The sequence below is a fragment of the Archocentrus centrarchus genome, chromosome 18, assembly GCF_007364275.1.
Source record: "Archocentrus centrarchus isolate MPI-CPG fArcCen1 chromosome 18, fArcCen1, whole genome shotgun sequence".
Classification (NCBI taxonomy): domain Eukaryota; kingdom Metazoa; phylum Chordata; class Actinopteri; order Cichliformes; family Cichlidae; genus Archocentrus; species Archocentrus centrarchus.
Window position 1 is genome coordinate 3232501 of NC_044363.1, and position 14963 is coordinate 3247463.

Sequence of the window (14963 nt, forward strand, 5' to 3'; positions counted from 1 at the left end):
TCAAACTTAAATATTTATTCATAAAACTCTAAATCCCGCTACAAAAAATGAGTACAATGCTGTAAAATCTTACATCTTTCATTTTACATCTCCCCACTCAACAAGCACAGTCATATCCCTTATGATATATATAAAAAAGACAAAAATATACAGTGACCAAGTTTTATAGTGTCTTTGGTACAAACTATTAGTAATACCTTCAATTGCAAGTCCCTTCATGCCCTTGAAAAAAAAAAACCTGCGCTACTTTCCAACATTGTTTATTAAAGGAAACGTCCTGACACTGACACAATCTGAAAGTTAACAAGTTTTCCAAAATGTCATCGATAATGAAAAACCTACTGGGAGACATATGCTTGCAGAGCTTTCTGCCACTGAAATATTAACATAAATAAAAGTCGAAGAAGGTGTATCCTTCAACTGTTTTGCTGTTTTTGCCAGGTGAAACTGGTACCGAGTAGGGTGTTGAACCAAAAGCTTCCTTTGGTCACTTTCAGACTGCCATGATTGCTGGTAGTTTGCATGCCAACTTGAAAAAGCGCAGTGGGAACAGACAATGCGTACCTTTTGAAATGTATCAGTTTCAGGGGTAAGGCACAACTTTTACTTTGAAGGGAACATTCTCCATTTCCAGTTTGCATCAAACTTTTCCAAGTGTCATTACCACTTGGTGTAGTTTGCGTCTTCCATGCAAACTACAGACAACTTGGCAATCTGCTAGCAACCAAAACAGTTGCAAGGAGGTTTTCATTGCAGCACGGTATACCTCTTTGCAACCAGTTTCATCTAGCAAGCAACCACTTGCCAACCAGCTTGGGACTACACATTGTTTTCCTCACGACCAGTGGTTACAAGGTGTGGTCACTGACTGGTCTCTAGGCATGTGTGGCTGGGGCTTTAGCAAGCGATTAGGGAATCAATAGGGGATACATGTTTTTCCCTAAGGTGGCTGCCAGGTGGTCCCCAACTGGTCTCTAGGCTTGTGTGACTGAGGCCTTAATTACTGATACTTACTATCTACTATCTAGCTTACTGTTTAGCAAGCCACTAACCATCTAGCCTAGCTCGCAAGGCTCTAGTAGTCCATCAAAATATTTCTGGTCTAACCATTATGCAATGGCAGTGGCTGTGTTATTAAAAACAACTAAACCAACATGATTCAAATGGAAGCCATTTTCAACATTTTAACAACTCACAGGTTGCCAAGTACTTTGGGTAGCTACAACAATAGCTAACTTACTACTTAACAAACTGCTAGCTGCCTAGCCAAGCTAATGAGAGTCTGGTAACCCCCAAAACCGGAGATGGACTCAAGCTTGATGAACTTTTAACAGGTTTTTCACTGGGAAACTTTGGATGTTAAACTGTTCCATAAATTCCTGATGTTTGTACTGTTTTAGAGTAGGAGGCTTTTCACTTCAAATATTCAAGAAAGTCACTGTACAAAACAGTCAAGCTGAAGGATCGCTGCTGCTTTAACGGAAACTGCCTTGAATGAATTCTGGGATCAGGGAACTGTAATTGAAACGCATTACTGAATACAACAAAACAAATGTAATATTGGCATATCATACCTTCTCAAGTGCTACTAAACAGGAATAAAGTCATCTACAGACTCCAGGCGACTCATGACACAAAGCATACCACTGCTGATGGTGGAGAACCTTCTTTGGTATCATATTTCTCTGTGTTCTCTTTCTACAAAAATCTCTTAAGAAAAGAAGTGACAAGTAGCAAAAAGAATGAAGGCACATAATGGCAATCCAGGCAGATCAGAAACATAAGTACTCGAGGATTTAAGATTTGTCTTATAAATATCGTTAAACGTTAAAGTCAGAACGAAAGAAACAAGAAAAATAAGAAGTACAGGATCCTATAAAGGGAAATGAAAACTATACAACCAACTCAGGTTTGATTTGTGTTGTTTTTTTTTTAATTAACCTTGGGGAGTAAAAGGTTTTCAACCAGCAGCAGGGAATATATATATATATATATATTTATATGTATAATATAGTGTATATATTACATTGGTAGTGTGTGTGTGTGCGTGCGTGCATGTGAGTGTGTGGTGAGATGGGTGTGTACAGCGAGGAGATACTGCACAGCAAATCTGCCCCGTTTTCATCATCCAGCAGCGTCACCATACGGAGACACGGTCTCTCCCTCTCCCTTCACGGTCGGTCTGTCCGTCCGTCTTTCAATTAGTTGTAAATCTGAGGAGGGAGAGGGTGAGACATTTGGTTAACAAATAACCTGAAGGAGGAGGATACAAATGTCCCGTTCTGAATAAGGTTAAAGGAGGAGAAAGAAACCAGGAGAAAGTTCAAAAGAAAAAAGAAAAAAAAACATCACAACATCTGGCATAAATAGGAGAATGATCTCCAATAGTAGAAAGGACGGGGAAGGAAGTGCTCTCAACACTATCAATAAGAAATTGGTAAGAAAGCAAAGGTGTTTAGAAAATGATGGACGTACTTCTGGTACCTGGCAATGATATGTGTGACCATCCTGTCCGTGATTCCTGGGCAGACATCTTCGGCTATTCGAATGTTGCGTTCCAGCGCCTCGATGGCCAGGCGCTGCTCAGAGTGCTCCTTGTGTTGTTGCTTCAACTACAGGAGATAAGAATTTTTTTTAAAAATTTAAAAAAATCAGTTTGTGGACCCTTTTTAGACAGGGAAGAGGTTTTTCAGCTCTCTTCTCTCAGGGCACAAGAAACCCTAGAAAAGTATTTGAGTCAGTCCACAAATCCATTAAATCAGTGGTGGGACAGTTATTGATTCGCTGGCCCCAAAAAGTTGAATGAACTGAATACTAACCTCTGTGAAGACAGGAGAGATGACTGTGGTCAGACTGGTAGATTTACTCATCTGATCCTGAAAAGAAAAAAAAAAAAAGAGGAAATAAGAAGGTGAGGATCTGAGGGGAACAGTGAGCTGCTCTGACTCCCTTATTTGGCATTTAAATTCCTCCTGGCTGAAGTACTCTGACAACAAACTGCTGCTCGTTTTTAATTCTAGATCAGCAGAGGATGAGGTCATGTCAGGTCATAGTAAGATCTCCTCGATCTACACCCACTGCCCACTTTATTATATACAGCTGTTCATTTTTAATGCAAATCAGATGAATTGATGCATTTAGACATGCGGACAACAAGATGACAGTGAGGTTTAAGCTGAGCATCAGAATGGGGAAGAAAGGTGATTTAAGAGACTTTGACAGGTGGTCTAATAAATTTGTTGTTGTCGTTTCTGTTTTATTTCCATATATATATTAACACAGAGAGATGGTACTAACATTTCCATTGAGGATGGTCCTGCCATCCGGCTTCTCTGGCTTCTTCTTACGGACGGTGGTGAAGTTCCACTCTGGTGAATCGCTGTTTTCCTTATTACTGGATTCACTTTATTAAAAAAAAAATAAATAAAAGAACACATTTAAATGCATAATCGATGTCGGCCCTCTCCGCTGACACAGACATCTGAACGTGAGGTTCCTGCTGAAACGAGCGAAAGAGAAATTACCTGTCCGAGTCGTCTGAACTGCTGCCGCTGTGTTCCTCCTCCTTCCACCTCCTGTACCTGTCAATCAGCTCGCTGAGATAGGACGTCTTCTTGCAGTGTTTGACGATGAACTTGTGCTTGAGCAGCTCCTTGGCTGTGGGACGCTGCAGGATGAGCGAGCAGAGTTTTTTGGTTTTTTTACTGGTTTTTTTTTTTACTTACAGTTACTTGGCCATAGATTTATGGTGGTAAGTTTTTAAAAAAAAAAATTTCCGTTTCCTTGGAGATGATCAGGAAAACAAAATAACACAAGCTGAAACAGATGAGCTCTGTGTCCAGCAGGGGGCGGCAGGATGCAACTTAAAATCACACACGCAGTACAAGGAAGCAGCCTTAATAAATTCAAACCACCTAACCCCAAGAAGGTCTGAGATGAAATCATCTGCACCAAGCTCACAAAACACTTGCAGGAAAACTGACAACAAATGTTAAAAGTCTGGAAATCTTAGTCTAAATAAAGTTAAACATGTCAATGCAAAAACGCTGTTTTTTTTTTTTTTTCTATTAATGAATCAAGCAGTCCAGGATCTTGCTTCTTTCATTTTATCACTTCAATTGCACACATTAATCCTGAAGAAAGAACAATGATGGAGGGACTGCTTTAAAAATCAGTGCTGGAACAGGTACCGGCCTGCTATAAAAGTGCAGCAGAAAGAGTTTTAAAGTATCTTATTAAAAGCAGCGCAGAAACCTGCCTGTTTATGACAGATGCTGTTCTGACTGAAGCATCGCTGTGTAAGTAGCATTTTGCTGCCTGAGCTAGTGTAAACTTAGTTTCAACTGTTGGATCATTTTAATAATTAATACTTAATCTTTGACCTTCAGATTCTACTTTAAATTGAAATGGAACAAGAGGCTGTGTTTTTTTTTTTTTTATTGTGGTTTCAGGGGTGGCTGTTTTCAGGAGGTAGAGTGAGTTATCCACCAATTGGGAGGTTGGTGGTTCAATCCCTGGTTCCCCTAGTCTGCACTACTGAACCCCGAGTTACCCTCGATGCATTTTAGCAATACTGAGACAGCTTATGGATAATCTGGGGTAAAGTAAAGCCTTTAAAGTACTTACGGCTTCTGCAGGTATAAAGTGTTTCCTTACAGTTCCTCCTTACAGGTGACAACATTAACATCTACGAGCAACACAACATTAACACAAACTTAGGCTCACTACCTAGCAGTTAAATATTGTTTCTATACTAGCTATTCATACTGCTAGCTAATGTAAACACAGTCACAGATGTAGACACCGGCAGCCTTATCACTGCCAGGAATCTGAACTTGTCAGCTTTGCTAGAATGTATACAGCACACTGTAAACGCTGCATAAATATTGACACCAGCACCACTTATCTGAATGCTTCCCAGAGCCAGGAGGACCCAGCTGGGGAGCTGATGGTGTTGACTCAGGCTAATTCTGGCTACCTCAACTCAGCCACAGGTCCACCTTATATCGGCAGATGTCAGGTGTGTTGTGACATTTTGGCCACGTCTAGCGCACACAATAATTTGTAGCGCCATAAATAGGCTGTAAATAACAAAAGGCAGCCTAGGTTTGACATGCGGACGTGATGGCCCTCTGCCTTTGGTACTACTGAATCTGGAGCTGGTAACAATTTAACACAGTGTGTGAGAGTCAGCCGTGTGTGTCTTACACACACTCCCCAGGAGTAACTACAGTAATGGTGCCAGTATCAAAATGCTAAGCAGTGAGTTAAAGTCAGTACATTCAGAGGTAAATGTAGAGAAGGCTACAGGAACGCTGGGTGTACAACAAACATGTGATAGCTGAATACAAAGTACTTCAGTAACTTACTGGATTGCTTTAAAACGTACCCAGTACTGGTGGTCATATAAATGTAGCAGCTCTAAAGTGAAACCCAGAAACTTTCCACCAATCTTTAAAACAATTTAGAAATTAAAGGACGGCAGCTAAAAAAAAAAAACTATAAAATTACAAAAACAAAGGTTTCTTGCATTGCATCTGTGTGCGTGTCTGTCTGTGTGTGTCTGTGTGAGTCAGCTATGTGTCTTACAAAGGTAGGGTCCTTGTTGAGGCAGGCTTCTGTGAACTCTTTGAAGCTCTTGGAGAAATCTCCCGTCAGTATTGGAGGCGGGGATTTAGGGATGTGGAAGAGCACTCGCATTGGATGCATGTCGGAGTTCGGCGGTTCCCCCTTGGCGAGCTCGATGGCCGTGATGCCCAGCGACCAAATGTCTGCCTGGAAGGACACACAACAAACAACTGATGTTGATGTTTGTTTTAGTGCAATTATTGATAGCAGTCAAACTTTTAACAGAGGCGGCTCAAATGTGTGTGTAAAGCAGATTCCTGAGGACATCCATGTCCATCACAGTGATTTCACACACAACAAGGCAACGTCATTTTATTTTGTTTTGGGTTTTTTTGCTTATTAAATAAATAACCATTAATTAGCCATCCATTCTGGGAGAGGCTCCAACAACACCCTGTGTTGTTGGAGCCTCTCCCAGCTGTCACAGGGCGAGAGTCAGGGTACACCCTGTACAGGTCACCAGCCTGTCACAGAGAGACAGACAACTATTCACACCTATGACCAATTTAGAATCACCAATTAACCTAACCCCACTAACTACATGTCTTTGGACTGTGGGAGGAAACCCACACAGACACATGGAGATCATGCAAACTCAACACAGAGAGGTCCACGCCAAGGTGGAATCGAACCCAGGCCTTCTAGATGTCATTCTAGCTGTGAGGCAACAGTGCTAACCACCACACCACCGTGCTGCCAGTGCTAGTTATGTTACATTTATTTTGGCACAACTTTGTAACAAGTTTAATTGCAAACGTGTTGGTAATACAGGCCGTACAGTTATTGATACATAAAGGCAGAAACACACCGAGTCAGGCCGAGTTTTTGTTTGTACGATGGCTGTGACACCCACCTAACATATGTCAACCTGGACGGCAGGAACGCGCACTCAAACACTCACACACACTCAGCAGTTACTCATGCATGACAGATTAAATAACCCATCTTCTCAACTTGCTCCAACAATCAAGTTGCAGCCCAGGCAAGAAGCAGACATTATTTTGCACGCACGCACACACACACACACACACAGTTCAGCTGTAGCAGGATTGTTCAGGGTCACATTACTGCAGGATGCTCGGTCACTGTTTGACTGTTAACTGTGCCAGCTCTATTACTGCCTCACTGGCCATATGGCAACATGTGGTAGGAATACACACACACATACACACACACACACACACACACACACACACACACACACACACACACACACACACACACACCCTCCTAAGGACACTAAATAGTAGAAAACAAGAAAAGCCAATACTTTACACAAGCAAAGAGTTTGAGGAAAAGAGGGAAGAGGAAAAAGCTTTCCTGGAGGTCCTGGTCTCGTTTGTTTTTTCCTACAGGAAATGTTCCTCAGTATCAGATCTGCATTATTCTGTCTCATGTAGATCAGCAGTAAAAAACAAAACAAAGAATGAAAACAGAAGATCTGTTGATGAAAAATTATAAAAAGGTAAAGAAATTCCACTTTCACCTTGCTGAAACTCAAGGAGGCAGACCACTACCATTAGTAAAAAGAAGCAATCCAATCCTCTTTCACCTCCAGCCCCATCCCCAAAACCCCTGAAACAACCAGTGATGGTCAACAACTGATATGTGCATAAGCCCAACCCTTAATCCATCTACAGTTTGAGCTAGCTGAAGTTTCCCTTGCTTCCTGTCTGCCTCATTTACGTCTACAGTCTAAACTGATAAATGCAGACGACCTCACAGGAAACCACGGTGCTGGCGGCAAACAGCAGGCTAAAGCTAAAGAAACGGATCCAACTTTGCAGCTAAAATACATTTACATTTGGATTCTGGGTCAAATTTCAGAAGAATTCAGCCATTGTTCTGACCCGGCTGTCACCTCTGGCAGCCTTCTCCTCTGCTGTTCAGACCCATCACTGAAACAGAAGACTTCTCAGAAACATCACTCAATTATGACCAACTAGTGACCATAACATAAACTAACACGTTTATCTTGGGGGAGCTGAAAATATTGCTGGATGATGGAGGACTAGAGGAAATGTTCCTGTAAATGGTGATGAGATTCAAATATTTCTGGCTGAAGTCACATGGTCGTTGTATTAATAGGACAACTGACATTTTGTGACCGAGTTTGTGAGATCAGGCATCAAACACACACACACACACACACACACACACACACACACACACACACACACACACACACACACACACACACACACACACACACACACACAGAGCAAGCAAAGCACAATGGCTGTCTTCTCTTTGCAGGCTTAGCTGCTCAGGTTACATTTACGCAACCGCTGGCGGTGTCTGCAAACCGCCTTCAGTATTTCAACAAGTTACACATTGCCTTCCTTCCCTTTAAAGAAGGCTAAAACAAAGAAGCCTGAACTGGCTGCCTTCTATTCAAACTACATGATTATTACATTAAAATGAAAGGAATTTGTTGCCCACATGCCTGCAGGCACAGCTTAAAACCTTAAACTATTTCAGAGATAATGCACGCTGAGTCTGTCTTAAACATCTATTTAGTCACATTTCCCCATCGTTTCAACATTTATCTGCAGTGTATTTGTCACCTGATACCAGAATACGCACGATAAAGCACAAAGGCACACAGAGCAGAGACAAACTGCAGATGAAGGCATTGTTATACGCACAAACACACGTAAATCAAACCACATCAAGAGACCTAAAGCACTGTAATGGATCTGCTTTATTGCCAAAGAACACACACACACACCTATGAAACAAAGAGACAGAAAGCAGCTCCGCCTCGTTACGCAATTTCATCAGAGCTTTGTTTACTCTGTGATTGGGTATCAAAACCTGCCTGGCATTTGATGCCAGGCAGGTGCATTTATGAACGCATAAACCTCTGCCCCCGTTCACTGTTGGTGTCACTGCGTGCATTTGCATCTCTATTTGAGACACAAACAAAGGAGATGGGGAGGGAATCCCTTCTAAGCAGGGAACACAGTGGACACTCATCGTCATTATCAAATACAAGCTAAAAGTTGCCAGCCCACAGGATGGCAGAGGCGTTTCTGTTGGATGCAAATAAACAGGAGAGGGTTGTGGAAATAATGCAAAGCGCGCCACAACAACTCCATGTGGATCACGTTGCTACAGCAATACGCAAACACGACAGAGGAAAAAAATCCCGTAGCTAGAAAGTTTATTTTTAGACCTAACGGGTTTTTAAAGGGCCAGAAAGCAATAATTAGGATATTATAGAGCTTTGCTGTGCTGCATGTTGACAACTTAAAGAATAAAGTGGAGTCAGATAAACAGGAGGTATCCATTTTAGCCTCCATCCACCAGGTCAACAGAAGCTTGTCTAGGAGTAAGGATAGGCTTTGTTTGAATTACCTAGGAAAATGTACACTAACCTAGAAGGTGTTACCTTTCAAAATAAGTCTCCAATGCATTAAAGCTTTTCCATTTGGGCATTCCACAGAGGTGGTTTAAATCCTATTCCTAACCCTGGAAGGTTTTGAGAGGTGAGAGCGTGCATGGATGTGTTTGAGACCAGAGAAGGGCTATTTTTGAAACAATCAGCCCTTCACTTCAGGCTGAGGTAGTGGACATTTTTCATTCTTTCCAGCTCTCAGCTTCACTTCACTACACACAAGTCTTTGGCTTACTGGAATTCTGTCTTCTCCGAGGCATGAGCTAAGCTAAAGGACCAGTAACAACACTAAACATAAGCTGCCTCCCAATTTCAGTGACACTACAAAGCTACAGCAGACAGACAAAGGTCTGGAAACCTCTGTGCAGCAACTACAGACTACCACCATACAACCACATTGGGCGCTTTAGCTGGAAATGCATGCTAACATGCTAACAAGCACAGGTGCCTCCATTCCTAAGTGTTTGTATATTTGACTATAAAAAGCTAGTAGTTTAATATAAGTGTAGTTTTATCCTGTATTTTGTCAGAAACTGTGCTCAGGAGAGAAAAGATGCCTCTTAGCTTTTAGATTTAGCTCCCAGCTAATTTATATCAGTTGGTAACACACCCTTATCAAGTAAACCCATCTTTAAACAGGTTGCTGTATACACAAATACAGTGTTTTAACACATTTATTACACCACCACCCAATGTAAGGTTTATACCACAGGTGCCCTAAATCAACAGTATTGGTAATTAAATAAATATAGAAATCAGGATGACAGAATAGAAATGGTGATAAAGTTAACTGAAATTAATTTTTTTAGCATCATGAGAAAGAAAAAAAAAAAGAAACATGCAAACCAACAAAAAGAAAATCTGAAAACTCGCTCTGACAACAATCCTTTTGTGCATATTAGACAAATATAGAAAGATATGACTGACCTGCCTCACATACTCTAAAGTATGTGAGGCAGGCATTAAAGATATAATTAGATCATTACAGTTTCAGGGAGGGGCTGAACTGAAGCAAAGAACACAACACAACACAATACAGTTTTACATTTAACCCTTTTTTATTATCTCTCTTGCTACAGCCATTCTGAATGGCTCCAGTGCAGACGCTGTTTGTGCAACTGCAAATAAAATTAATGTTGATTAAATTAAATTCTCTAATCGAATTTGGTAGAGAATTTTTAGGACATAGTAGAGTTGACTAGCTCATTGTTACATGGCTGTTTACTCTAATTTATAGTTTCAGAATTAGGCAGAGGTGGAAAGACGAGCTTCAGTTTTTGTTGAACTTTTTCAAAGTTCACACTGGCCTGGTGAAGCAAACAGAACTGTGGCAGAAGAAATTTCTCACAAGTGCTCTCATGCGTACAGCCAGAGTTTGCTCCTTTTGGCCTTGCAGTTGTGGTGTAGTTGCAGACTGAATAGGAGGACGTTTTATCAGGCTGAAATTTCCATAATTACACTAGAACTTTCAAGCTAAAGATGATGAATGGACCTTATGAAAACATGAATGTCTAAAGCAGTATAAACAGGTGTCTCACCTTGGAGTCGTAGGCGGACTGCTGGATGACCTCAGGAGCCATCCAGAACGGCGTTCCCACAAAAGTTTCCCTCTTGATCTGTGTGTCCGTCAACTGACCTGCAACTCCGAAGTCCGCGAGCTTCACCTGACCGTGCTCTGACAGCAGGACGTTGGCAGCTGCAGAGAGGTAAATAATTTAGCCTTTCTGCAACATCGTCAGGCTGGGTGACATTATCAGGCTAGAATTTCAAGCTCGATATTACAGCAATGTAAATAAAGATTCAAATCAAACTCAAAGTATCAAACAGCCATAAAAAATTTTAACTATCAATCTGAGACAAAAAAATTAAAGCAACAGAGTATAGCAACAAGTCTAACCCATCAGAAGGACCGGTATCTGCTCCTTTGTATAAGGAGAAACAGGATGAGCACTGCCAGAGACCTCCAGCAGGCCACTGGTGTGAATGTCTCTGACCAAACAGTCAGAAACAGACTTCATGAGGGTGGCCTGGGGACCCAATGTGCCTGGCACTGTGGAGTCCAATTCTCCTTTGCCAGAATACCAGAATTGGCAGGTCCACCACTGGTGCTGTGTGCTTTTCACAGATGACAGCAGGTTACCCAGAGCACATGTAGCAGACTTGAAAGAGTCTGGAGAAGCCGTCGAAAACATTATGCTGCCTGTAACGTCATTCAGCGTGAACGGTTTGGTGGTGAGTCAGTAATGGTTTGGGGAGGCATATCCACGGAAGGAGGCACAGACCTCTACAGGCTAGGCAACAGCACCCTGACTGCCTTTAGGTACTGGGATGAAATTCTTGGACCAACTGTCAGAACCTACGCTGGTGCAGCGAATCCTGGGTTCCTCCTAGTGCACAACAATGCCCAGCCTTATGTGATGAGTATGGAGGCAGTTCCTGGAAGATGAAGGAATTCATACCATCGACTGGCCCCCATGTTCACCTGACCTAAATCCAATAGAATACCTCTGGGACATTTTGTTTCAGGCCATCTAACACCACCAGTTTGCACCTCAGATTGTCCAGGAGCTCAGTGATGCCCTGGTCCAGATCTGGGAGGAGATCCTCCAGGACACTATTTTCCATCTCATCAAGAGTATGCCCCAGTGTTGCCAGGCATGCATACAAGCACGTGGGGGCCATACAAACTACTGAGCACTATTTTGAGTTGCTGCAATGAAATTTCAGTAAAATGGACTAGCCTGCTGCATCATGTTTTTGTCATGGAGATGAATTCAGCCCTCTGTAGGCTGATCATGTTCATTTCCATCAAATGATGTGGCATCTTTTCATTCCCACCACATTACCCAGTCCATATCAGTATAGATATCCAGCATGGTTTTGAGATCTGACATATTTTGAAAATGGTTTTTCCATTTCCATGGTCCTTAAACACATCAGTGTCAGTCCAACTACTCAGATCTTGAATTAAACCTGCTCAGGCCTTAAATCTTCCTCAGCATCCTGAGAACTGTTTTACAGTGGGTGACAACATGCTGAACTTCATCACACCCATACGGACGTTTATCTTAATTCCCAGCACAGCTGCACCCTACTGTCACAACCACATAAAATATGAAAATCTTTTGTCAAATGTAAGAAAATGAAGTGGCAATCAGTCTCAACAGAAAGCGTCTGTCATCAACTCTGCAGCACTAATAAAACAGAAAGGGTTCTAATGAAAAATGTCATGGAGATGAATTATGGGAAGTTTTGTTTCCTAAAGGCACAAATATCTGCAGCACCGGCTACAATGATGCGTTTTTTTAAAATTCTTTAATTATTTTAATCAGTGTTGGAGGTCGAGGCTCTACAGTCTAACCAGCAGCACCCACACCTTTGATGTCTCTGTGGATCTTCTTCTCAGAGTGCAGGTAGTCGAGACCCTTCAGGATCTCCTTCAGCATGGTGGCGATCTGAGACTCATCAAACGGACCTGCCCGTAGCTACACATACACACACACACACGCACGCAAAGTGAATTAAATAAAAAACAAAAACACTTAATGACAGCCAGAGGAGCACAAACAACCTGTTCCAGTAAAGTTCCAAGAAAATTAGACAAACAAACACCAATCTGTCAACTCAAGGAAAATGAGACTGAAAAATATATGCACACACACTCATTACATGATAAATACCTTCAGGTTTAATTCTTTCTATAACATGAGAGAAAAATTAACCTTCAATTATCGATACGTTGGAGCAAATCATTAGTGGTTGTAGCCATTATGTTATGCCACTCTTTAGGCTTCAGAAGAAAAAAAATGATAAATCGTGCAGAAATGTATCCAAAGACTCACCAAGTCAAGCGCTGAACCCCCTCCAAGATACTCCATGATGATCCATAATTTACTGCCCTGAAAGAGGGAGAATTACAAATAAATTTCCAACAATTTTCCCATAAAAATGACACAAGTACAATATGCTGGGAAAAAATAAATGAATTCATTCCCCCCAGCAGGTTAACATTTTCTCTGGAAAGAAAAACAAAAAACACCCCATCTGCCTGTAGAATTCATTTTCCATATGACCCAGATCACCTTGAGCAGATGGAAATATCCCATCTTACCTTGAGGTAGGAGCCGTAGTACTTTGTAATGAACGGACTGTCGCACTGACTGAGCACCGTGATCTCTTGCTGTATGTCTTCGATCTCATCCTCCGCCTCTTCCAGATCGATCGTCTTTATGGCAACGACACTCTGAGTGCGGTTATCAATGCCTTTGAACACCTGCAGCAGGAAATGGGAAGCAGGACAGAGTGAGGACATAATAGTAAGAAAACAAAAGAGGATTACAGGAGGAGGAAGAGTAATATGAGAAAGAGACAGATGATACCTGATCAAAGGAGAACAGTCAGGAAAGAATAAGAGAAGAGTAGCCAGAAGAGAACAACAAAAATAAAAAATAAATTACACCCACCTCTCCGAAAGATCCCTTTCCAATACGATCCAATTTAGTGAACAGCTCCTCTGGATCATGTTGAGTACTCTGAGGGGAGGAAGAGCAGAGGAACAGCAGTGAGTTAGCAGCAGTTCATGGTCACATAATAATAAACTATTTGCAAAACTACCGGTCTCAAATTAAAATAATAGCAGAACACCACACATACTGAAGTGCAAGGCAAAATACAGACTCACATGTCTGTCATTACTAATGTCCAAAAACAGATATGTATCTAAAGTCATTTGCACACAGGAGCATGAGGAGGAACAGTCAGCCTGGCTCAGAGAAATTTCTCTCTCTTATTAATAAATAGAAGCTATATTTTGTAAAATAAATAAAAAAAATAATAGATAAATAAATAAAAAGGCATCTTTATAAGTTCTGTAAAATTATTACTTTAATTTAAATGCCACATTCTTTGGCAACAGAAAACAAGATTTGTGTAAGCTCAACAGCGCTGTGAAGAACGATGTCAACACTGTCAAATGAATCCAAAAATATCTGCACATTATGAGTCTATATTCTATCCTACCGCACCGCCCTGGACTGCAGCTGCAGCCCACAGACGTCCCCCAGAGGCCCGTACTGACAAAGCACTTTCAGGGGCTTATCCGCTTAACTTTAGGTTTAACCTGGGTTTAGGTTACTTCTTACCAAGGTACATCACCACGGTTAGTTATGCTGCTCACAAAACCTCCTCCAGAGCGGGTTGTGTCATCAACAGGTATGAAACCACAGCCTATTGACCAATCACATCCCAAAAACAGTACAGCCCTTCCCTCAGAGCGCAGGTAGCAGGAGGGTTTGAAGGTTTTAGAGACTGATTTAGTCTTTCCCTGATGATGTTCGATAAGAAATTTAAATTTACACAAGCAACATTTTTCCCTGTTGGCTGCAAGAAAAAAAAAATCTATATATACAGTTTTCTCTAAGCCTCAATATAGTCATATGATCCTAAAACGGGGAACCGATTCCTACCTGTTGACCTTATAGGCCATTGTTCTTTATTGAGAAGACACCACGGCTGCAGCTGAAAGAACAAGCCTGTTCATCTACTGGAATACACAGCTAAAATCACCCATTAGCTCTCCCCGTGTCTTAATGACACAGCTGTCATGCTGACAGGTCTCTTAACTTACGGCCTTCCGGTCCAGGTTATAATAGGCTAAACTTTATTTCCAGTGACAAAGAGGAAGCAAAAAGGGTACAAAGGTAAACTGGAAGTATGGCTTTATAGAAAAAAATGTTCTGATGCTGTTTTGTGTGAGTAGTCAGTGATGTCCAAGCCATCAAATCATAAAGAATGCAATGATGAGTCAGAGACTTTGCATTTGTAGTCAAACATGGAGATGCATGGTACACTGAATCAATTAGAGTTTAACTAACTTTGTAAAATCAGCTGCCAATAGACCTGTTCACATTTCTGATTAGGAAACCCTGGACTGACT

The 14963-nt window shown here is 41.5% G+C and overlaps 1 protein-coding gene across 2 annotated transcripts in view; it reads right to left on the reverse strand.

The window, feature by feature from the left end:
* LOC115797207 (serine/threonine-protein kinase 26-like) overlaps positions 1-14963 on the reverse strand; it is a 40116-nt gene continuing 25153 nt past the window's right edge. Inside the window, exons 2-12 of one of the 2 annotated variants that reach the window (XM_030753724.1) lie at positions 13492-13560; positions 13140-13301; positions 12871-12927; positions 12405-12513; positions 10567-10724; positions 5590-5775; positions 3525-3667; positions 3298-3403; positions 2820-2876; positions 2485-2612; positions 1-2213 (exon numbers count right to left, since the gene is read on the reverse strand). In XM_030753724.1, the coding sequence (XP_030609584.1) occupies positions 2198-2213; positions 2485-2612; positions 2820-2876; positions 3298-3403; positions 3525-3667; positions 5590-5775; positions 10567-10724; positions 12405-12513; positions 12871-12927; positions 13140-13301; positions 13492-13560 (1191 nt within the window). In that variant the 3' untranslated portion in view covers positions 1-2197. Of the gene's footprint in view, positions 2214-2475; positions 2613-2819; positions 2877-3297; positions 3404-3524; positions 3668-5589; positions 5776-10566; positions 10725-12404; positions 12514-12870; positions 12928-13139; positions 13302-13491; positions 13561-14963 lie in introns of both variants that reach the window. The other variant, XM_030753723.1, reaches the window with a different exon arrangement.